The 25,000-nt window shown below is 45.1% G+C and overlaps 1 protein-coding gene across 5 annotated transcripts in view; it reads left to right on the top strand.

The window, feature by feature from the left end:
* LOC135209206 (dynactin subunit 1-like) overlaps positions 1-25,000 on the top strand; it is a 39,728-nt gene that overhangs the window by 144 nt on the left and 14,584 nt on the right. Inside the window, exons 1-7 of one of the 5 annotated variants that reach the window (XM_064241892.1) lie at positions 132-269; positions 2,534-2,655; positions 3,335-3,406; positions 4,476-4,649; positions 15,200-15,321; positions 16,048-16,192; positions 24,469-24,573. In XM_064241892.1, the coding sequence (XP_064097962.1) occupies positions 2,584-2,655; positions 3,335-3,406; positions 4,476-4,649; positions 15,200-15,321; positions 16,048-16,192; positions 24,469-24,573 (690 nt within the window). In that variant the 5' untranslated portion in view covers positions 132-269; positions 2,534-2,583. Of the gene's footprint in view, positions 1-131; positions 270-535; positions 620-2,533; positions 2,656-3,334; positions 3,407-4,475; positions 4,650-15,199; positions 15,322-16,047; positions 16,193-24,468; positions 24,578-25,000 lie in introns of those variants that run through there. The other 4 variants (XM_064241891.1, XM_064241890.1, XM_064241894.1 and 1 more) reach the window with 4 other exon arrangements.

Genomic DNA, 25,000 nt, shown 5'->3' with positions numbered 1-25,000 from the left:
TTTTTCTATGATAAAAAATTGAGCAGAATTATAAATCATGACATTTATGATTCTGAATTGAATTTTGCTAGATTCCTGTATTTAGATAGATTGAGGGAAATCTATTGTTTATTCTTAAACATTTAAAGGCATAATGCCGTAAGTCAAGCTGGACATCTATTAGTTTAACGGCGTCGCATTTGAATTTTAAGTAACGATTGCGGACGTAATCTTCTTACGCATGCGCCATTGAGTTGAAGAACGTGATGACCATAAATGAAACGCTAGAGGTAATTTATTTATTATAAAATACGCATATACATATATTTTTTTCGTTTAACGACACTCTGATTAATGTACTTTATGTACGGCAGGATTATGAGTTAATTAATGACGCAACTTCACGGATAATACCGAAGACTACTGTCGCCGCCATGTTCCGTATATTATGTCCGGCCGGAATATTTTTATGGATAATCATAAATAGTAATTAATATAATATAATATGTTTCATTATAATTGTTTATTTTACGTATGATATCGAAGTTGGGGAAACCCTATACTAGGCCATAATCAGAGTATGGGAATAGGTCACGTGTCATTAGGCCTGTCCAAATTTAACCTAACCCTGTTTGAGTTGGTGAGTCGTACCAGATACCCAGTTTAGAATCTGCCCAATTTGGATTCAGTTCCCAATGTTAATCGATGCCCAATTTAGTCAGTGCCCAATCTGGAATCTCCAATTTGAAGCTGATGCCCAGTTTGGAATCTTTCCAACTTTGTGTGAATACCCTTTAACCTTGCCAATAAAAAAAAAAAAAAGGAGGCCATTAGGTAGTATGTGGAGAGATGTTTTCTTAACCTAACCCAATAGGTATGTTGCTTCATACTTGGGTAGTGGCATCAGTGCACCTCATGCAGTGCACAGTAGGCATTAGGGTAAAGTACTGAATGTCCACCTGGTGACCACCTCTACCGTAGCGCGACCACCTTCCCGAAAATCCGAAATTTATGGCTTCAATTTGTGACTTGGGAGAGAAAACTGACTTTGAGGGGAAAGTTAGAGAGGTCTCGAGTGTTGCTTCGACAGACGCTGGCTCTTGACTAATGTCTATCCTGGGTTACAGGACGTGCTAAAGTACTTTATTGGGGAGGTGGTTGTGCTACGGTAGAGGTCGGCCATTCAGTATTTTAACCTACTCTTTTGGCCCCAGGCTGTATCCCCTGATTTCTTTTCTTGTGCCTCCATTTTTGTTCGCTTCCATTTTATTTTCCTCAACCCTCTCCCATCCTGTAGGGAGTTGACATCAGTGCACCTCATTCAGGGCACTGTAGGAATTAATTGAGGTTCATTGCAGCATGCCTTTGCCCCCTAGCTGCAATTCCTTTCATTTCACTTACTGTACCTCCATTCATATTCTCTTTCATCATACTTTCCACCCTCTTCCAACAATTGTTCCATAGTGTAACTGCTAGGTTTTCCTCGTGTTACACCTTTCAAATCTTTATTTTCAGTTTCCCTATCAACCCTGAATGACCTCATAAGTCTTAAGCGCTCAGCCTTTGGCCTAAGATTATATATTCCACTCTTTTCCTTTAGCTTACTTAACATAACTGGATGGCCTAGGCTAAATTGCTAATTTTGATTTTAGCTTGGGCTGGTTTCAGAGTACGTATAGGTCTGTTGGATGCTGCAGGCTGATTTCTTGCAAAAGCTATTAAACATATAAGCGAGGATTTCAGCTTTTTAAATTTTTATGTATGCTGGTTTATGATGGGGGTTCCGTTCCTACTCCGCATTGGAAACTGGAACATCATCGAAAATTGTACAAAATCCTAAGAAAACCATACTTTTAATGCTATGGTGTATCGAAAAGGATGTAAACTGCATTTTTATTGAGTATTTCATAAAAAAAACTTTACATTTTTATTATTCTGCTGTTTTGGAGCCATATTTCTTAGGTTGGATTACAGTACTCTATGGTTTCTTTCAATTTTATTTATTACTGTAGGCCTATATATATGGTTTCTTTTTACTATAGCTATTGATAAAAAAGCTTCAAATTTTTATTTTTCTGGTGTTTTAGAGCCATATTTCCTCTGTTGGATTGGCATCATAAGCTTTGTAACCCCTAGAACATGTGTCGTAAACAAGGAAATAATTTCAGATGAATATAACTGAAAAGCGTCGTAACCTCGGAATGTAAGCCGGACCAGTCATAAACTAGGGACTGTTTGGTTAGTGATTGGTGTTAATGAGTGAATTTGCTCACTTTTTTTTTCAGACGTAAACACTTTGTCACTGTACGTACTTTATGGTTTCTTTTAATTTTATTGATAACTGTAGGCCTACATGGTTTCTTTTAACTTTAGTATTGATTACAGTAGGCCTATATGATTTCTTTCAACTTTATTGATTACTATAAGCCTATATGGTTTCTTTCAACTGTATTGAATACTATAGACCCATGATTCCTTTCATCTTTATTGATTACTGTAGCCCTATATGGTTTCTTTCATCTTTATTGAGTACTGTATATGGTTTCTTTTCCAGTTTTGACAATTTTTTCCCACTTTGTCTAAAAGGAGGCACCCACCATCAAGATGGAAGATGACAAGTGTCATGCATTATTCCAGAAAGTGTTTCGTGGATTGTCACTTGCAGAGCAGCGCAAGGTAATAAGTTACTTAAATATCAAGTAGACATATTGATGAAAATAGAACGTAAATGTAATTAGACTTCCTTGAATTTCAAGTCAATTGTCCCCTGTGGGCTTGTTCATATGAATAGGCTAGGGTTCATCTGAATATTAATAAAAGTATGATAATGTTCAGTACTTTTTAGAACAACAGCATGCAATTACGTTACTGTAGTAGAGCTAGCTATAGTATATGATGATTGAACAGTAAAGCACTTTATTGTATAGAAAATATTAATTACAGTAATAGTAGAAGAGGTTCCAGTAATAATGCTGTTTGTAACTATGAATAATAATGAAATAATGGTTATTGCTAATCATATACTATAGTATTTTTGAGGATTCATATCATAGCAGTTTTCAATGATGTGTTGTGATATATATAAGAGTATGGTATTTGCTGTATTAATGTACCCTGTATACAGCTTTGATGTCTAGTAAAGATGTGGTGCACTATTGTATCTGCGCTTCTGACGTCATATCGAGCAAGGTTTGTCGAACAAAGCTCGACCGTGTGGACGGGGCTTTAGATTTAGATATTTCTAGAAATTTTGTTGGGTATGGGTCTTTTAAGTTAATTGTTTTAGATTGTATGGCTAATTTGCTCTTGCAGTTACTCACAAACTGTTGAACTGTTGTTTCGCGTGTATTTTCAGGAGGAGGTTAAAGCGAAAATAAGAAGCAGAAAGTCAGGCCAGCTTAAAGCAAAATCTTCAGATTTCAAAGAGGTAAGTTTAAATACAAGCTGGTATCGCCGTAAGGCAGTAGTAACATTGGCACACTTCGTGCAGTGCACTTTAGGCGTTACTTAGGATTCTTTGCAGCGTTCCTCCGGCCCTTAGCTGCAACCCCTTTTATTCCTTTTACTGTACCTCCATTCTTATTCTTTTTCTTAAATCTTACTGTCCATCCTCTCTTGACAGTTGTTTTGAAGTGCAACTGCTAAAGGTTTTCCTCCTGCTGCACCTTCAAAACCTTTTTTACCCGCAATTTCTCTTTCAGCGCTGGACTGCCTTATAGATCCCAGTGCTTGGCCTGTGGCCCAAATTTTTAGCTATATTCCTTTCTATTCCTGTTCCAGCTGCAATAGATAGTGGTGGAGGAGTCTACTCTTAGTGTACCGCACAGTATTTTAGTTGTGGCAGAAATGCTTCCAGAACTGTGGATTATTTGGCAGTCAGAATTTGTAACTGAAGATTAAATCTTCAGCTGTGATTGTTTTTTGTAATTTTATATTTTCCATTTATTATTTCCTGTATGTTATATAAACTGCCCACCTCTGCTCTTATTCTTTGCTCTTTTATTACAATTAACAATTTTTTATGGTATTACTATCCCTAAATACCATATACCTATTCATCCCCTTGTCTTGTAGCCTCTTTTCAAAGTTAACTACCTTTGATGGTCTGTTTGGATTTCTGAACTCTGTAACTATGAATAATAAATGCTGTTTGTAACTATGAATAATAAATGTTGTTATTTATATTCTTTTTATGTTTTGCAGTTCCTCGTATAGGGTTAGTGCTGTCAGTGTACCACATGTGGTACACTGTAGGTATTACTTGAGGTTCTTTGCAGCGTCCCTTCAGCCCCTATAGGGCTGCATCCCCTTTCATTCCATTTTACTGGACCTCCATTCATATTCTCTTTCTCCCATCTGACTTTCCACCGTCTCCTAACGATTGATTCATGGTGCAACTGTGAGGTTTTCCTCCTGCTAAACCTCAGAAACCTTTCTACTGTCCATTGTCCCTGTCTCAAACTCTATACCTGTTCTATTCTCTTCATATTCTGCAGTGCATCGTGTGGGATGATGAAGTTATGATATGTTCTCCACCAAACAACGAAGCTGCCATGGAGGCTGTTAAGCAAGATATGATTCTTAGACAAGAAATCGAGAAAGTCAGAGCAGAGGGATGTGATCTAGAGAAAGAGAAAAAGCAATTACAGGAAGAAATAGCAAAGGAACTGGTAAGTTGGTTACTGCAGTATTTTGATTTCAACATTGTTCAGAAATATGATTGCCAATTGCTATTAGAGTGCTTAGCCTCTTCAGTTTTTAAGAAAAATGTGAGAGATACAGCTATTTACCTTTACCTATAGGAAGTCCTTTGTCATGGGCTGCTTGAGAAGTCCGACTGTGACTAACCCAAATTGGACAGTGTCGGCTTAACTCTGCTGCGTTATCTAACTTCATTCTCGGATGATAGCAAAAAGAAAAATAGCCAACCATTAAATACAAGTGTTTTTTCTTTTTATGGAAAATAAGACAAAATATGTTTGTTCCGACACGGCATACAAACCTTCGGTCCTTTTACAATAGGAAGGTACTAGCGGCAGCTGGATAGGTCGTAAGCTTTCGAACAAGGGGTTCGGTAGTTAACTGCTTGTCCGACAGGCGCGCGCGCGCGACTGGGAGGTAAACAAATCACTTTTGCTTTCGGCCTGCTGGCGTGTGGACGTGTATCATCGCTCTCTGCCCGCTTCATCGTCGTTTGCTTTCGCATGATTGTGTTTTTCTTTTTCTAATTATCTAGTGAAACTGAATTGTAAGTACAATCATTTCATTGAATTCTTTGTGAATTAAGGATCTTGGTGTCACCACGCCCTCCGATTACCCGAGTGCCGGGACTGAAGGGCGTAAGTGCGGGAATTCATTTTCCCAGAAATGATCCTCGTATTGTGTATGCTCGGTGCCGAGGGCGGGAGCACTCGCTCCGAGCGTAGATTGGGTTGGAAATGTGTAGATGAAAATCGTAAGTAAGTGCTCTTTTCATTTATATTTTTTTTTTGACCTGTATGCCCGTTGCCGAACGAATGCGCTCGGCACGGAAACTTATTTAGTATGGAAGTGGAATCGCAAGTACAGTATTCTTTTTTCATTTTCATTTTATATTATTTTTGATTGTAGCAATACTCATTTTGGATCAGTTTCCGAGCTTACCCGGAAATTGATCCTTCCCCTTTTTATTTTGAATGAAGTGAAATCGCAAGTGCAGTTCTTTTTCATTTTCATTTTTTTATTGAGATTGCATTGTTTACTGGGATCAATGTTTCTGCTATTCCCGGGAATTGATCCTTCCCCTTTTTTATTGTATGAAGTGAAATCGCAAGCGCAGTAGTCTTTTCATTTTCATATATTTTTTTTTTTGATTTGCATCAATTCATTATGGATCAAGGTTTCCAGAAACCTTGATCCATAAAGGTAAGGAATTGATCCTTTCACCCTTGCGCTCGGTACCTAGGGCGCAAATGCGCTCCCGATCCGAGCCCTTATTCATTGTGAAGTGAATCGTATGCAAGATGCATTTTCATTTTATCCCTTATTATTGATTGCATCAATATTTATTTGGTTCAAGTTCCGCTCAGTCAGGGAATTGATCCTTATGCCCTTGCATTCGGGCCGATGGCACGATTGCTCTCGGGCTCTTATATTGTTGTTGGGTACATGGTACTGTGCGGGTGGGGAACGAGAAACCCCCCCCGCTCAGCTCCCACAGTGGCCCTTCCCCTTGGGGCGGGGGGGGGGAGGTTATCGGCGTTCTTCTCCTCGCCCGATCCGTCGAGCGCGGGGGAGGGCGCTCGGTGCCCGATGTACAATTGTATTAGGGGTCTTCCACTCGTTCGGAGAGGCTCACCCCCCCGCGCGAGGGGACTTCCCCCCCACTAATCGCTACTACTGTTATTTCCGCAGGTGCTACTGCCACGAGGGTGGACCTTGGTGAGGTATGGGCGTCCTTCCATTTGCAGGGCGTGCTAGTGTCCAGGGGCTGCGGTTCTATGTCTGGGCCTACTGCGGTCACCCATGGAGTGGTGACCACGCAACCAGGTGACGACGTCCCTCCTCACCTGGTGTACTCGCCTCACGTGGTAACAGTCTTGCCTACAGCCGCTGTGAAGTGCCGTTCGCCGTACCGAGAGGGGGGCGTGCCGCCGCCGCTCGTGGTTGCCGCGCTGCAGCGACCACACTTCCGCTGCCCTAGAGCTCGCCCTGGACCTGCCGCCAGTACCAGGATGTTGCTGGCTGCTGCTCCACTGTTTCCTGCTTTCCGGTGCTGCCTTGCCATACCATGCCGATTCTGGGCTGACTGTCCATGCAGTTGCTGCGCTGGCTGTCCCTGTCGTTGCTGCGCTGGCTGTCCCTGCCGTTGCTGCGCTGGCTGTCCCTACCGATGCTGTGCTGGCTGTGCCTGCTGTTTCTGAGATGCCCATACCTGCTGATGTCGTCCCTGTTCGTGGTGTACTACCCCAGACTTTGGTCTGTCTGTACAGGTGCGTCCGGGCCCTGTGGCTTCGGCTACAGCAGCCCCGGCTCCGCCCTGGATAGCAGATCTTACGTCTGTCCTGAGGAAGCTGACGAAGAAGAGGAGGAAGGTGTCGTCGTCGTCGTCTTCATCTTCTTCATCGTCGTCGGCTGCCGCCTCTTCCCCTTCGACTTCTAAGGCTTCACAGCCGAGGAAGAAGAAGGTTGCCTCCTCCCTCCTAAGAAGTCTCCCTCGGGAGCTTCTCGGGACCCGTCTCACCTCGGTGGGACGGGAGGGTTCCTTCCGCTGGTCCTCCTGCTCCTTCGGGAGCGGGGGCCCGTCTCTTCTTCCGCAAGGAAGACGACTACGGGGACCAGAGGGGTACCGGCTAACACCGGTACTTCCTCGCCTGGTGTCAGTGGTTCTGCCACTGCATCAGGGTCCGTCTCGGCCTCTCGTTCAGCGGGAGGTACCGAGTGTACGGTCGCCTACAGCGACCGTGCAGCCAGGAACCAGACCTCTGAGTCCGCTCAGCGTCAGGTTCACGGCACGGGGCGGAAGACTGGTGACAGCCGCTTATGCGACTCTCACCAGACCAGCTCTCACTCTCGCGGCGAACAGCTGGCTACCCGGGGACGTGACGGTCCACGACCGACCACGGGCTGAGGCTGGGAAGAGGTCCTCCCGTTCGCCGGTGCCAGCCACGGCTGGAACCAGCGACGTGACGTGCCGTGAGGACAAGCAACGGTCTCACTGTGACAGTGGAGCCTGCAGGTCGCCTGACCGTCGCTCTCACAGAAAGCGACCGGGTACGGCAACCAGCACCAGCTCTTCTGATACTCGAGATCGGGGCCGCTGTGCTCAGTCCAGCCGTTCTCCACAGGAGACGGTTCGACCAGGCCTGCAGCTCGATCGCCACCGCGGGTTGACGATCGCCTGCAGCCCTCAAAGCCTGCTGGTGCTGCCAGCGAGCAATGAGGGAGCGTCAGGTCTGCCTCTCCCGTACCTTCAACCTCCTCGGGTTACACCGGGAGGAGCGAGGTATTGAGGAGTGATCGTGAGGGGTGCGCCCCTCATGATCCCACCACAACGCCCTACGTGCCAGGCACGGTTCTGGGACCGGCCAGGACGTATGCGCAAGTGGATAGGGAAGACCGAGAGGGCTGTCGCTGTTCCCCCTTCTTAGGAGGAAGGTTCTCGGAAATGCTCTTGTTCGAAGGGCTTAACGGTCCCACTCTGCAAGATGCTGTGACTTCCGAGATCCAGAGGGACTTTGTCGAGGTTACGGCGCTGATTCGTCAGCACAATGATCTCGGGGAAGGATCACCGCTCCCACCAGCAGAGCCACGTCTCGGCTCGAGTCGTTTTGGGGCCCGAGAGGGAACCCAAATCGACGGTGGGTCTGCCGCGATCGGAGCTTGCCGACTGGGTTGAACCAGGTAGTCTCTCGTCTCCGGACAAGAAGGCTCTCTCAGTTCTGGACGGTCGAACAAGCTACTTCACCTCCTCTACTGCGACAGAGGCGTTTCTACGTGTCTTCGGACACCGTATTTAAATACCCCTTCGGTCCTCCTGAGGTTTCGACCTCGACGAGGACTGGAATGAGGTCGGAGCGGTATCGGCTCTCTCCTGTCAGGTGTCGATTAACCCCACCCAGACGACGTTCACAGTGGAAGGACGGCGTTCCCCCTCACCTGCTGCCGGAAGTGGGGGGGTGCCTGGCCAGCCATTGGGCAACTTGGCAGCGCCACGGCGCCGAGACCTGGATTGTAGATGTCCTTCGGGAGGGAGATCTATTAACCTTCGAATCTCGGTCACCCCTCACCTCCAACCCGGTCCAACAGCAGGCGTACGTTCCAGGGGCATCGAAGGACGTAGCATTGAGACAGGAGATCAAGACCATGCTGAGCAAGAGAGCTGTAGAAATCGGCACGGATCAGTCACCGGGCTTTTACAGCCGACTCTTCCTGGTGGAAAAGTCTACGAGAGGCTGGCGCCCGGTGATAGATCTCTCTCCCCTGAACCGGTTGGTTCGCCAGACCCGGTTCACGATGGAGACGGCACGCGCAGTGCTCGACTCTATCAGGGAGAACGATTACATGCTTTCAGTGGACTTGAAGGATGCGTATTTACAAATACCCATTCATCAGTCCTCCAGAAAGTACCTCCGCTTCATCCTCGACGGGACGGTGTACCAGCTCAGGCCACGTTGCTTCGGTCTCTCAACCGCCCCACAGGTGTTCACGCGAGTGTTCACTCTGGTGTCTGCTTGGGCCCATTCGCACGGGATACGTCTGATGGGGTATCTCGACGATTGGTTAGTCCTGGCGAGCTACCGCTCGCAGTTGCTACAGGACAGGGATCGACTGCTCGAGTTCTGTCGCGATCTGGGGATCGTTCTGAACTTCGAAAAGTCCGATCTCGAGCACAAGCAGAGGATGAAGTACCTGGGTATGCGGATCGACACGGTAGCAGGGCGAGTCTTCCCCGCAGACTCGCGGATCAGCAGATTCAGGGAGGCAGCCAACCAGTTCCTGTCTCGGCAGGAACAGGTAGCTCAGCGATGGCAAGTCGTGATCGGACACCTGTCGTCACTCGGGAAAGCCAGTCCCTAACGGGCGTCTTCACCTGCGGTCTCTTCAGGGAGACTGAAGGAGAGTTGGTCACAGGCGACGGATCCCCCAAGCTTTCCATTGTCACGGACACAGGAGGTGAGGCAGGACCTAGCCGGGTGACTGGACGACAGGAACCCCTTAAGAGGAGTGCCTCTGCGCACTCTCCCCCCGGGACATGCAGCTGCTCTCAGACGCATCGACCGAGGGATGGGGCGCACACCTGGAAGAGTTGCGGACTTCAGGAGTGTGGTACGAGAACGACAAGCACCTTCACATCAATGTACTGAAACTCAAGGCAGCGTTCCTCGCTCTCCAAGAGTTCCAGGACCGCTTGATGGGACACTCAGTGGTGTTGATGTATGTCAACACCACGGTGGTGGCTTACGTCAACAAACAGGGGGGGCCTAGTGTTCTCTCCCGTTGTATCAGTTGACTCGGCAGGTGCACGAGTGGGCCGAGGCGCACTCAATAGAGCTGTCGGCACGCTACATTCCAGGAAGGAATGTAGTAGCAGACACGCTCAGCCGTCGGGATCAGGTGATAGGGACGAATGGTCTCTACACCAGGACGTGGCGGAAAGGCTCTTCGACCTGTGGCGGCGACCAGTCGAGGATCTGTTCGCCATCCGGCACAACAGGAAGCTCCAGGTGTTCTCCTCGGCCGTGCCGGATCCATGGGCAGCTGCAGAGGACGCTCTTCAACACCCGTGGGACGACCTCTTCGCCTATGCCTTTCCCCCGTTCAGCCTGATTCGCAAGGTGATCAGTCGAGCACTGGTCATCCCGAATCTCAGGATGATCCTGATGGCTCCCAAATGGCCACAGGCCATTTGGTATCCGGACCTGCTGGCTCTTCTCGCAAGAGAACCGAGAGAAATTCCCCATTGGCACAACCTTCTCGCCCAGCCACACGTCGAGCGGTACCACCGAGCAGTCCAGTCCCTACGTCTTCACGGCTGGCTGTTATCCACCATCTCTTGCGAACGAGAAGCTTTTTTCGTAGCGCAGCAACAGAGATGGCTGGAAACGTCCGTCAGTCCTCTGCAGCTGTGTACAGGGGAAGTCGGCCGTCTTCTGTGTTGGTGTCGTAGACGGGGCCTATCTCCTCTCAGAGCCACTCTTCAGCAGGTAGCGGTTTTCCTCGTTTTTCTTCGCCGAGGAAGCTCCTCTAAGTTCCCACAGTCAAGGATACAGAGCCGCCTTGACGCTCGTCCTGAAACTGACGGGATTGGACATCTCGAACTCGTTCGAGATCTCCTTGCTTAAGAGCAGCCTCCAAAGGTCTTGCCAACCCAGGGAACTCACAAGACCCTCTTCTTGCTGGACCTGGCATCGGCGAAGAGAGTACGGGAACTTCATGCAGATAATGATGTGGATGAGATGCTGCTTTGTCCTGGGAGGACGCTACGGCGCTATCTGAAGAGAACTCGACACCTCGGGCCTGAGTGTCGACGCCTCTTCGTTAGCAACGGGGTCACCAAGAAAGAAGTATCAAGAACACTCTTTCGTCCTGGCTGCGTGAGGTCTTCAGGAGGGCGTATGAGGCTGATGGTAGTGACGACATCCGTACGTCCCGTCCGAGAGCTCACGAAGTCAGAAGTATTGGCCCCTCGTTGGCGTTTCGTAAGAACTTCTCCGTGGCGCAGGTATGGAAGGCAGGGTCTGGTACAACCAGACTACCGGCACCTTCCTTATACCTCTTGGATATTGCCCATAGGTCCTTGGATCGGTTTCCTTAGGACCCGTGGTGGCTGCTCAACACGTCGTCTAGCTAACCCAGACCTAGGCAGGCTGAACAGCATCGAGTCCTGGTGTGACTGTATGAATAGATAGTGAATGAGAAAGTGACTGGCTTCTCTTTCTATCTTTTTCTACCCCTCTACCTGTGGGTAGAGGGATACGGTCATTACCCTGCTGGATAAGGACGAGATGCCGGTGAGCTATATGACAGAGCCCCATCCTATCCCTTTCACTAGGGATAGGAGCAGAATATCCACCACTTCCTTCTACAAGGGGGGGAAGTGGATGCCTACAAGAGTCAAAACCATGACTTTATCTTTGCTCCTGTACAAGAACAAGTTCTTACATTGCTGGTACGAAGAGATACGCTTGCCTCTCTCTTAGTACTCGGTCCAGAGGTCTGACCATTGATCCTGCGGTGCACACCCCGATCAATCGGACAGAGGCTTGGATCCCTCCCTCGCTCTTACGACCAGGGAGGCTTCCAAGGTTGGGCGAACACCAGTCTGTTCACAAAAGACTCAGATTCCACCCACCAAGAAGTGAGTCTTCCTATTGTAAAAGGACCGAAGGTTTGTATGCCGTGTCGGAACAAATGACAATTTGTCCAAAATTGCATTTTTCCTAACTATACAAACCTGAGGTCCTTTTACACATAGCCCCACCTCATGCCACCCCTCACTCTGCAGTTTTTGCTTGGGCCAAAAGCAAAAGTGATTTGTTTACCTCCCAGTCGCGCGCGCGCGCCTGTCGGACAAGCAGTTAACTACCGAACCCCTTGTTCGAAAGCTTACGACCTATCCAGCTGCCGCTAGTACCTTCCTATTGTAAAAGGACCTCAGGTTTGTATAGTTAGGAAAAATGCAATTTTGGACAAATTGTCATTTTTCTTAATCAAACTCTCGTGATTTTACGTATTATCTTTAGGTTAGATAAATTACTTATACCTTGAATAGGTTAGATAAATTAGTGGTACCTCGAGATACGAGTTTAATTCGGTCCGGAACCGAGCTCATAAGTCAATTGGCTCGTATCTCAAACGCATTTCTCCCATTTAAAATAACTGAATTCAATTTAATCCGTTCCGGACCTATGAAAAATCCCCAAACCATTGTAAATTATGAATAAAGATATGTTTTTAAATAACAAATAAACATGTATAATTAACAAATACATAACAAAATATGAAATAAAGAAATAAAAGAGTTATTTAGCATAATAGTCTTACTTTGGAGACAGACGAGTACGGCTAACGAAGGTGAACGGCGAGGAGGAGGGAGGGGGGAAGGGATGTAGGCACTCTAGACACGTACGTAAACGGCATTTTTTAGAACTTAAAACTATTTTCGTAACTTTAAAACTAAAACTACACTTTCCTTATTTCAAATGAAAGAAAAAACTTAAAACAATGCACTTAACTTTAAACTTAAACTAAGCTTAACATTTATGTAAATTTAATTATCACTTGTTTTTGCCTTCTTGGCTGCACTTTCTGTACTTTCACTCGCACGTCTTTTCAATAAAAATGTATCCAAAGAACTTTGCTTTTGCCTGCCTTTCAAAATGCTTCGAAAATGTGACAAACAAGTGTCATTAAAAAGCGCTGAAGTGCGACCAGTTGCCACTTTTTCTGGTTGTTTCTTTTCAATGAAATTTGACAGCTTTTCCCACATTGCCAGCATGTCTTTAATTTCACCTGTAGAAATCACTTCCTCCGGCTCTTCCTCCTCCTCACTCGTGTTAATCTCTTCCAGAACCTTCGTGTGTTGCATCATCTGCAGCTCCTTCAACTCCTCAGTTGAGAGTTCCTCCTCATGTTCTTCGACGAGTTCGTTGACGTCACCCTCATCTACCTCCAGATCCATCGACTTTCCGAGAGATACAATCTCCTCCAACTCTTCTTGCTCGGTCTCGGGCTCAAACCCTTCGAAATCTCTTTCTGCAACAGCATCAGGCCATAACTTTTTCCATGCAGAGTTCAACGTTCGTCTTGTTACCCCTTGCCATGCCAAGTCAATGATACATAGACAGATCACGATGTTGTAGTGATCTTTCCAAAACTCTCGAAGGGTTAGATTTGTGTTTTCCGTCACTTCAAAGCAGCGGCGGAACAAGTGCTTCGTGTACAGCTTTTTGAAGTTGGAAATGACCTGCTGATCCATCGGCTGTAGGATTGAAATCGTATTGGGTGGGAGGTAGAGAACTTTGATAAACTGTAACTCCTCCAGAATATCATCTTCAAGACCAGGGTGGTGGGTGGCGGAGCATTACAAGGATGAGCAATGCTTTCATCGTGAGTTTATTTTCTTGCAGATACGTCTTCACTGCAGGGCCAAAGACGAGATTTACCCAGTCGGTAAAAAACTGCCGCGTAACCCATGCCCTAGCATTGGCGCGCCACATAACGTGCAATTTTTCTTTCAGTATCTTGTGTGTCTTGAAGGCTCGGGGATTTTCCGAATGATAAACTAGCAGTGGCTTCACTTTACAATCACCGCTAGCATTTGCACATAATGCAAGGGTCAGACGGTCCTTCATGGGTTTATGGCCTGGCATCATCATCTCCTCTGCTGTGATGTAAGTCCTTCGTGGCATTTTCTTCCAAAATAGGCCCGTTTCATCGCAGTTGAACACCTGTTGCGGGATGTAGCCTTCCCTCGACAAACAACAAGCGCAGCCGAACTTTTGGATCGTACGTATCGGCTGCTTTCACGTCTGCACTTGCAGCTTCGCCATGCCTCACCACTGAATGGATGCCAGTTCTCTTCTTAAAATTATCAAACCAGCCATGGCTTGCCTTAAACGCTTCTTCTGATGCCTCTTTAGAAGTTGATGCTTCTTTCTTCACTAAGTCGGCATAAATACTCCGTGCCTTCTCGCATATTACCGTCTCTGTCACTGTATCTCCTGCCAACTCCTTCTCTTTCACCCACACGAGCAGAAGCTTCTCCATTTCCTCGTGGATATTTGTCCTTAATTGGGAAAGAATTGTGCTTCCTTTTGCTGGTGTAGCACTCTTGATGGCATCCTTCTGCTTCAATATCGTACAATTTGTCGATGTACTATGGTCATAGATCTTTGCGAGTTCAATCACTCGTGCGCCACGCTCATGTTTTTCTATTATTTCTTGCTTTAGTTCTTTCGACATCATCCTCTTCTTCCTGTCACCATTGTCCTTAGCACTCACTTTCTTCGGCCCATGATAACTCACAAAAAAGTTCAGTAATCACGCAAAAATCAAGCAAAAAAGAGTACAGCGCACAAGATACACTTTGATTCAAGCGGGTAACACGTGCGAGTGAGCAAGAGATGCTCTCGGATGATGCTCGACCCTGCGCGCCAACTAGCAGGATGCTCCAGAAACACGGCTCGTATATCGGATTTGGGCTTGTATCTTGAACGAAAATATGGCCCGAGCTCCGGCTCGTATCTCAAAAAACTCGTATGTTAGGCTGCTCGTATCTCGAGGTACCACTGTACTTATACCTGGAAATTTCATATTTGATTAAGTTGAAAAAAAAAAATTTACCAAAAGTAAGTCTTGCATAAAGAACAGCTCAGCTGTTGAAAGCTTAGTTTTTCTCGTTACTATGTTGTCGATGATGTATTTACCATTAATGAATCCTATATCACTGACAGAACACATTCATTTTTTGTAAAACACAAAAATAAGAACAAAATTACACCAGTAAACGTGTTTAGAATATGCTAGGCTCTCTCTCTCTCTCCCTCTCCAGAAGGGTTAATGACTGAAGAATGCAATGTAGATGGAAATGATATACGGTACTTTGTGTACGTAGAGTAGTCTGGTTGTACTGTTCTGTAGCAGGCACCCAAAGCTCTTGCTAGAGCATGAGAATATATCTATTACCTAACCCATCTTTTCGTAGGTTAATAGTTTTTTTTTGTTTCTGACCTTTCAGGCTGAATTGGCAGAAATTAGAGAAAAGTTACACGATCTTGAAGTTCTTGGAACACATCTGTGGGTCAGACGTGTATATGAAGAAAAATGTGAGATTTTTTGTGATGTAAAGAAGTTAGAAAAGTAAGTGGTGATGGCAATAGTGGGATGTTCAACTAAGAGAAATAAATTATTTGCTTAATTTTCATACAAAAGTCATATCTATCAAAAATGTTAAGTTCTGTATCAAAGTTGAACTGAGAAACTAGTTTATTATTTATTGTTTTCATAAGTAGACCAGTAACAAAGTCATTATGTAGCAGTTTGTTTATAAGAAGGTGACAAATATAAAGTTCCTGCCTTCCTTACAGATATTCAGGGAAGGTTCATTAAATTTTTAGGCCTAAACTTCCAGCTAGATGTAGTAGACTGTTTATTACAGCATCAATAACATAGATTTCCCCATGTGGGTAGTGCTGTCAGTGCACCTCACTTGATGCACTGTAGGCGTTACTTAAGGTTCTTTGCAGCATCCCTTTGTATCCTAGCAGCAACCCCTTTCATTACTTTTACTGTACCTCTGCTCATGTTCTCTTTTTTTCCATCTTATTTTCCACCTTCTAGCAATTGTTTCGTAGTGCGATTGCAGTTTTCTTCTTGTTACACCTTTAAAACTTTTTTATGCTCAGTTTTCCTTTCAGCGCTGAATGACCTTGCAGGTCATAGTGCCTGGCCTTCTGACCTAGATTTTATATTCATTCCATTCCAATCATGGGTTTGAATAGCTCAAAAAGACCACTCTTCCTCCCTCACACCATTTACACTTGTGTAAGTGAAAAGTTTGATTGTAATGAGTCATGTCTTCCTCAGAAATCTTCAGCAGTGCACAGAGCAATTATTTCCAGCCCTTAGACAGGAATTTCAAGAGGTCCAAGTTGCACAAGGAATATACTTAGATGCTTTGAAGAAAGAAAGTTCTGCTTTGAAGCTTCAGTTGAAGGATTTACAAGAAAAGGTAAGATGGAACTGTTTTGTATCACAAATGAAACATTACTATTATGTACTGATACTATGCTAAAGTTTATTAAGTATATTTGTTCTCACAATTTTGGTTGAATGCTTTAGGTACAAATCTTATTGAAAGGCAATTACTGTAAAACAGAGGTTGATATTAAAATGATTGTTTGTAATTCCTTACAGAGTAGAAGTTGAGTCCTGAAACTAGTTTTTATGCTGTACATTTTCCATTTGCTATAGGAAAAGCAAAATACTATTTAGATATGGAGCTAGATATAGTTTTCTATGTCTAAAATGATGGTGTTAAAAACCTGTGTCAAGTCTCTAAAGGTTGTAATTAACCCAGAGATAGTTGAATAATTGGCCTTGTGGACATCACGGTGAGAACCATGCAAATTCTTGGAGGGATTGTGGGGCATTTCTTGTAGACTAGTATGTACTCCTCTTTTCTGTATCTTCTAGCTGGTATCACTGAAAATGCCAGCATTAGTAAGTATATCTTAGTTTTACGAGACCACTGAGCTGATTAACAGTTCTCTTAGGGCTGGCCCGAAGGATTAGATATTTTTACGTGGCTAGGAACTAATTGGTCACCGAGCAACGGGACTTAGCTTATTGTGGGATCGAACCACATTATATCGAGAAATTAATTTCTATCACCAGAAATATGTTCCTCTGATTCCACCTTGGCCGCGCCGAGAATCGAACTCCGGACACCTGGATTGGTAGCCGAGCGGAAAACCACTCATCCAACGAGGAACTGGAAAAATGCCAGCACTGGACATAGTTTGTCATTCAAAGGATGTGACTGATTAGTGGCTTGCTGCTTGTCATTGGTTGTCACAGGAGTGGTAACCATACCTTTTGTCACTCGTAATAATCCAGAGATGTACTCTGAGCTGGGAGATGTTATTTTGGCAACCTCACTAGTACAAGTTTAACCAGAACTTGAATAACCTCATAGGTCCCAATGCTTGGCCTTTTGCCTAAATTTAGTATTCCATTGTACAGAGCTAGTAGCAGATTGGCCATTCTAGGTTTTGTTGCAAGATCATGACGGCTCAGATGAAACAACCACAAGTTTGGAAAAAGAATTTCATAGACCCCGTACTTTTGCCTTGGTAGCCATTTTCTGACACCACTGCTGTGGCACAGCTCCTTAGAATTTACAAGAGCGCCTCAGTGGCGTGGTTAGTATGGTCTTGGCCTGCCACCTCGTTGGCCACGAGTTCGATTCTCGGGCATTCCATTGAGGTGTGAAAGATGTGTATTTCTGGTGATAAAAGTTCACTCTCTACGTGGTTCGGAAGTCATGTAAAGCCGTTGGTTCTGTTGCTGAATAACCACTGGTTCCATGTAAAGTAAAAACACCATACAAACAAACTTAGAATATACAAAAAGTGAGGCTGTTTGCAATTCAGGGCATCGTATGTAACTACTGATTGACTTGATGTGCTAATTGCCTGTGTAGAATAATAAATTTACATTGAAAAAACGTGTTTTTTAAAAATTACAATTTTCATTCACAAACATTCTTTCTATTTTCATAGAAGAATTGTCTGCTGTTAAAGGTATTGAAAGTAAAGCTTTTACAGATGTTTGTGATTTGCAGTGATTCTTTCAGTGAAGAACATGATGCTCTACTGTTAAAAACTGTCTTGCCCAGAGGCAAATATTATTTTTAAATATCTAACTTCCCTGGTAGTTACATATATATAGCTTAATCCCGCCGATTCGTCGCGTGCACGGCAGAAATTCAAAATTCGCGGCTATCGCCGATAGACGGTCAGGTGATCATACCTGTGCTCCCTCTATGTAGGTATCTGGAACCATTCCCATTTATCCTCAGAAATTCCCTGCCGTCGTTCGAGCAGCACGTTGGAAATTCGCTCTTCTTTGTTTGGGTTTGCTTTTACTACAATTGGTGAAGTACCCATTGCTTACTTTTTTGTTACTTAATGGCTTTCGCTGATATCAGATTATTCTTAATTTGTTTTACACACGAATAAGTTTCAGTTGGTCAGTTTCCGACTTCTACAGTTTTTCTTGTTTTCTGAATTCAAGATGGCCGACTGTGTAGTTAAGGGTTTCGAGTCCCGGCTTCCATACGACTCTTGATCCTCATACAATAGTTAACAAATGCAGGAAGCAGATATGTACATTTGTTAGCAGATAGAATAAGTGTGTAACGTTCTCTGAGAAATAATGAAAAGTATGTTTACTATAAGATGCAATTAGATTTTACTTAGAAGAGCTAGATCGTATTGTGTTCTGTCAGCTAGTTCTTCTGATAGTCAAGCTTGTCTAACCTGTCTAATACTAATATTCCTGAGCCTAGCCCTAAGTTAAGAGTATCAGACCCACCTGAGGAGTCGTAGATAAGTTAGCCGACTATGAATGTTTTTGCGGCTAGTTCGGCTTGCGTGTTAATACAATCCCTTTCTTCGGAAAGGGGACTGAATAGACAGTGCGTAGTTTGCATCGCAAATTTGGTGACAGTGTTAGTGTAGTGGAGGGTGCGCCCGTTCGTGTCTGTCACGTCCTCCAGTCCTAGACCTCTTCCATGCTCCCCAACCCCTGGGAGAAGGAATGTCGACCGGCGAAGGGATGGTGAGAGATGTTAAAAAAGCGAGCGGGCGCTCCCCATCGAGCGATCCTGCTGACGCATCCCAGGACGCTCTCCCTCGCCACAGAAAAGGTGAGATGAGGAAGTGTTCGGATACTTGCTCTCCTGCCAATATAAGAGGCAAGATGTCGCACAGGCGGCCGTCCCCTTTGGCAGGAGGTAAGGAAATTTCGGACGAAGAGAGACTTTCGGTGCTTGCGTCTTCGTCCGATGACGCAAGACCTCGACGCAGTTGGCGTCAACCGCTAGAGTCAAGACCCCTCAAGAGACGCAAGTCCCCCGTAGCGTTACAGCAACCGTCGTGCAGTAATTGGAGCTCTCCGGAGAAGTTCTTATCGGAGGAGGACGACGAATCCTCTCCGAAACAGAGACGCATGACGCACAGCTCTTCGAAAGAAGGAGAAGTTTGCTCTACATCGGTGCATGCTTCTCCCCTCCCCCACCCAGACTGGGAGGTGTCTCATGGAGCGTCTCCACCTCGTCGACAGAAGATCACTACTAGTGTCTCCGAAGCGGTAGATGGACGGGGCGGCGGGCAGTGCCGCCTTCAGTTATTCCCCAACAGCAAGAGGTACTGCAAGCAGCTTTCTTGTCAAAGCTTCAGCAGTCCATTACGTCTCGGTTTGATGTCTACAAGTCGCATGGACTAGCAGGTGAAGCGCGACCGATAAAACACTAAGATAAAACCGCAGTTAGCACAGCGTGACGCTAACAGACGGCAAGACGAAGACTCGCTGCAGGTTGCAGCGCTCTTAGACACTCCCTCGCAGCAACCTACACACGTGATGAAGCAGACGCAAGCATGACGCACGCAACCAGGCTCCCTCGCAGCTTACTGGACGTGTGACGGGAAATGACAAGAATCGTGACGCTCCCTCGCAACAGGCTGGACGCACGCAGGACGCACGCAGCATGCTCCCTTGCAGCAGGTTGGACACATGCATGACGCACGCAAGTAAGACGATGCGCGTGATTCCCCCACTCGTTCGACATCGGAAATCGCCAATACTTTGGATGAGATATCAGAGGAGCAGACGCAAGAAACTCTTCATGCGGTGGATCTGAAAAGATTGCTTGCGGTATTAGCGGACTTATATACGAATATTTTTCAGCAGGCTGTACCTCGGAGCCCGCCCTCACAGTTTATGAAGGGTAGAACCCAGAAATCTTCCTCCTTCAAGAATGAGGTCTCCTCTGCCTTAGCCCAAAAGGCAACGCAGGACTTTATATCTAAATCCCCGATAATGGTTTTCATGATAATCGGGAATCTCGCCGAATGCTCGAATTCCTGGAATTTCTAGCGTTTGTAAGAAGAACTGCTACTGAAGTAAGGATACCTCTCAGTAGACGACCAACCCTGGAATACAGAAGAACGAACGCGAATATCCAGTTTGACTTGAACTTTCGTCTTCGAGTTTTCTGTTTTCACTATTGAAGTTTTCCTTAGGGGAAAACTTCTCCTTCACTCTCTTGAATAGAGAAGGAAGGGTGTAGATTTCCAATCCTTATTCTCATTCCTCTAAGGGAAAAGAATTTAGGATGGAATTCGTTGTACAGAAACCTACAAATACACGACGTATATTACCCTCGAGACATGATTCTGTTAAGCAGTTGAATTGTCCGGGGGTTAGTCACATACCGTAGTTAATTCTACGGTTTGTGACCGAGACGGCTAGTATCCTAATGGAACTGCAATTCGGGACTGTCTGCATCTTCCCAGGAGTTACCAGTTTCGATTTTTCAGATACTTATGGTATGGTCACGACACCACCACCTCAGTTTTTTGTTTTTACCGAAATCCGTTTTCGTTTAAATATAATTGCTCGAGCATAATAGATCCTTTTTTTTTAACGCTCGATTATTCTAGCCGAACGCATTCCTTCGAAGAATGGATTACCTAGCAACTCAGGATAGCGAGTGAGCAAGGAACCACTGAATAGGGGATTACAGCAAGGCAACCTAGTTCCAGCTGGCTCTCCGAGATGCATGGTCGGATTATGTGTCTCTCCCATACAAGGATTGACTAACGAACCTTTTCTCTGTCCAACAATATCGGACTTACATCTCTGATTAACGGGGATTCTCGCATACATGAATGACATCTTCTGCATCCCCTTGAATATTGCGAGAATTTGCAACAGAGATATATATTCTGGAATCTTTCATCTTTATGTTTACCGCACGGTAACAGAAGTCTTTACTAGTCTCATGCTACATCGCATTGCGATAATGCAGAATTTTTTCTTCAGTCATCTGAGTTTGTCGTCAAAATATCTCTTATTCGGAGAGGTGCAATTGTTCATTGTTCACCCGGAATTGACAGATATATACGGCAGATATCGCCTGCTCCCCAACCTGCCAGCTCTACTTCCAAATAATCAGCCCATGAGAAGTAGTACTTCCCTGTTTTTCATTACTGGAAACCGCCCCGCTTTCATTACAACTACAATCCCTCACCTTACAGCAATGAAATAGCTGTTAGCGTTTTTCAGTCCTTTATAAGCACAGATTCAGAACCTTGAGAATCCTTCTCACGATTCGGCTGTGAAGACGTAGTTTGCATTCACTTTCCACCTTCGTCTTCAATGGAACATAATGTTGTTTTAGTTTTTAGCTGAGATTCAACTACTATGAGAATGTCTTGCCATTAAGAACCTCGGTCTCTAGAGGGCAATTGACTTTCGCCTATTGGGCACATGCCTTAAGAGATCACGTAACTTGATCGGATGCTTGGACAACTTGCCTCATTACCGAACGCTGTCAGTAGGCAGCTGTCAGAGCGCCCGATTCAGTTACGGCTTACGTTGTGGACTCAATAGGTTGTTCCAGAAAAATCAGTTTAGTTGGTGGCACGACACCAACAAGCTACAAGAAGGTTTCGAACTTCAACAGAAGAACCCCGACCTAGTGTTGTATTCAGACGCATCGGACGTTGGGTGGCGTGCAACACTAGGGAATGACGGGATCTCTAGTCTATGGCAAGATCAAAGTAGTTTAGGTCAACGCAGACAACACCACGGCGTTGGCCTACATAAAGAAGCAGGGAGGCACTCGTTCAGACTCCTTTTACGAGGCAGCAAAGGATCTCTTATTGTGGGCGAAAGAGAGGAACATTACTCTTCTAACTCGCTTTATAGAAGGAGAGAAGAACGTCAGGGCGGATCTCCTCAGCAGAGAAAGACAGGTTCTCACGACGCAGTGGACCCCTGCATCACGAGGTATGCAGCAGGCTGTGGAATCGGTGGGGAGAACCGTCTATAGACCTCTTTGCAACGCAGAGAACAAAGAGGTTACCTGTTTACTGCTCTCCAGTCCCAGACCAGGAAGCAGTGGCAGTAGACGCCTTCCTCATGGATTGGGAAGGACTAGACACGTACGCCTCCCCCCCGTTTAAGATCCTAGACTGAGTCATGAAGAAGTTCAGGGTATCGAACAACGTCCGCATGACCCTGATAGCTCCGTTTTGGCCCATGAGACCCTGGATCACAGATGTGATGGAGTGGCTAGTAGACATCCCCAGATCGTTACCGTGTCGGAACGATCTACTCAGACAGCCACATATAGAGAGAGACCATCAAAATCGCCTCTCTCTCAATCTAACTGCCTTTCGACTATCGAAAAACTGGCAGAGCGAAGGGCTTTTTGAGGGAAGCTGCAAAAGCAATCGCGAGAGCGAGGAGGACATCCACAATCAAGGTGTACCAGTCAAAGTGGGACGTCTTCAGGAAATGGTGCAGAATTAACAACATTTCCTCTTTCAGTACCTCTAACTCAACTAGCAGATTTTCTGTTACACTTAAGAACCCAAGAGAAACTAGCAGTATCAACTATCAAGGGATAACGCAGCATGCTAGCCTCCGTCTTCCGTCACAGAGATTTTGACATGTCGGGAGACAAGGATCTCTCGGACCTCATAAGGTCCTTTGAGACAGTTAAGAGTAAGGATAACCCAACCCCCTCTTGGAATTTGGATGTTGTTCTGACTTTTCTAACCTCGAGCAGGTTCGAACCCCTCGACAAGGCTTCATGGAAGGATTTCACCAAGAAGACCCTATTCCTGGTTGCATTGGCAACGGCGAAGAGGATAGGAGAGTTGAAAGCCTTTAGCAAGAATGTAGGCTTCAATGGGTAGAATGCAGTCTGCTCGCTGCAACTAGGTTTTCTCGCCAAGAATGAGAATCCTTCTCACCCATGGCCTAGATCCTTTACCATACCAGGGTTATCTCAGTTAGTTGGACAGGAAAAGGAGAAAGGCCTTTGTCCAGTTAGAGCCCTAAAGTATTATCTACATGGAACCAAAAACTTTAGAGGACAGACAGACAACCTCTAGTCCTTGGTAAAGAAGCCTTCACTACCTGTGCCAAAGAACGCGCTGGCGGTCTTTGTCAAGGATTTATAAGGGAAGCTCACCAGAATTTTGATGAGAAAAGCTTCCCAATACTCAAAGTCAATGCGCACGAAGTAAGAGCTGTGGCGACCTCGATGGCATATATAGACACAAGTCGATGGAATCGATCTTGGAAGTGACATTCTGGCGAAGCAAGTCAGTCTTCGCAGATTGCTACTTTAAAGACGTACAGACCCAATATGAGGATTGGTGTTCCCTAGGGCCATACGTTGCCTCCGGCGCCGTAGTTGGAGAAGGTACAACTGCCTCTAACCTATAACCTTATTTATACCCTTGCATTTTACTGAACTTTACCTCACAGGCTGTCTGTGAAGGTTGTTGCAACCTTCCACAGTCTGGGGTGAAAGTCTAAGTTACGTTTTATGGAGTGTGTTTTAGTGTGTTAGTTGGTCAGGTGGTCAGCTCATTGTCCATGGCTTTGCCAGGATAGCAAGGGTGGTGGTCTAGTCAGGTTAAGGTCGAGGACCGTCTGACAGCCCCACAGAGACTTTCTACAGCCCCCGGGGTGGATCGCTGGGTCTCTCAAGGAAAGGCAGGCTAATGAGGCAGAAAAAACTTCGAAGCCAACTTCCTTATCAGGTATGAACCAGATTATTGGTACAGCTAATTTGTAGCGATCAATAATTTTACGAATTCCCAACGGTGCTGCGGTTCTCTGACCCACCACCAAAGGTGCCAATCAGCTATATATATGTAACTACCAGGGAAGTTAGATATTTAAAAATGGTATTTTCATTTTAAAATTAGTTTTTAAATATACTTACCTGGTAGTTACATATATAAAAGGTCCCTCCCTCCTCCCCTCTTACAACAGAGGCATGGAATTTCTGAGGGTAAATGGGAATGGTTCCAGATACCTACATAGAGGGAGCACAGGTATGATCACCTGACCGTCTATCGGCGATAGCCGCGAATTTTGAATTTCTGCCGTGCGCGCGACGAATCGGCGGGATTAAGCTATATATATGTAACTACCAGGTAAGTATATTTAAAAACTTATTTTAAAATGAAAATACCATATTCCTTAAATGAATTCTGTGAGTGATACAGATTTGTATCTTGTTTACCTAAATAAGAAATAGGAAATGACAAGATGTTTGAATTTAACACCATGTATAACCCCACAAAGATAAAAGTATTGTAAGTCACTAGGTCTCACAGTAACTTTATTCGCATGAGCTTAGTTGAAAAAATATAGAAAGGAATGTAATGTTATTTTAGCAGTTTTATTCTCTGGTAGGGAAGGACATTGAAGGCTGACGTTGCTGTTCTGGAAGCAGAGGAAGAGCTCTCCGAAGAGGCTTTGCAAGAATTATTGATGCGAACAGGCTACATTGCTGGTCAAGTGAGTAAGGAGAAACATAATACTTTTCAATTGCGATACATAAATTTTTTAATGATCATTTTGTAAATCTGCCTTCAGGAGATATATATAGCCTGGTGAAGTTTTATTATCGAACATATAATGAACAAGGATGCCCTTTGTTTTTAGAATGCTGTGATATTTTGTAATGGCCCAACATGATGTATTATTCCAGTAATGTTTTCCATGCCAAGCATATCTTAACATATCTGTTCTTTTTCCCTTGCGTGATCTATTTTATTACATTTTTGATTATCAGAATGTATCAGTGTTCATGTAGACTGATATTGCATCAGAGGCTACATCTGCTTCAACCAATTCAAATACTTGAAGCCATCCCATCAGGGAGTGTCTAGTAACACTAAAATCTGCCGTCGTCAGTAGATAGCAGATTATATGAATTGTGACA

The sequence above is a fragment of the Macrobrachium nipponense genome, chromosome 37 (assembly GCF_015104395.2).
Source record: "Macrobrachium nipponense isolate FS-2020 chromosome 37, ASM1510439v2, whole genome shotgun sequence".
Lineage (NCBI taxonomy): Eukaryota > Metazoa > Arthropoda > Malacostraca > Decapoda > Palaemonidae > Macrobrachium > Macrobrachium nipponense.
The sequence above is the reverse complement of the archived record's forward strand: the minus strand, read 5'-3'. Positions and strand labels throughout refer to the sequence as shown.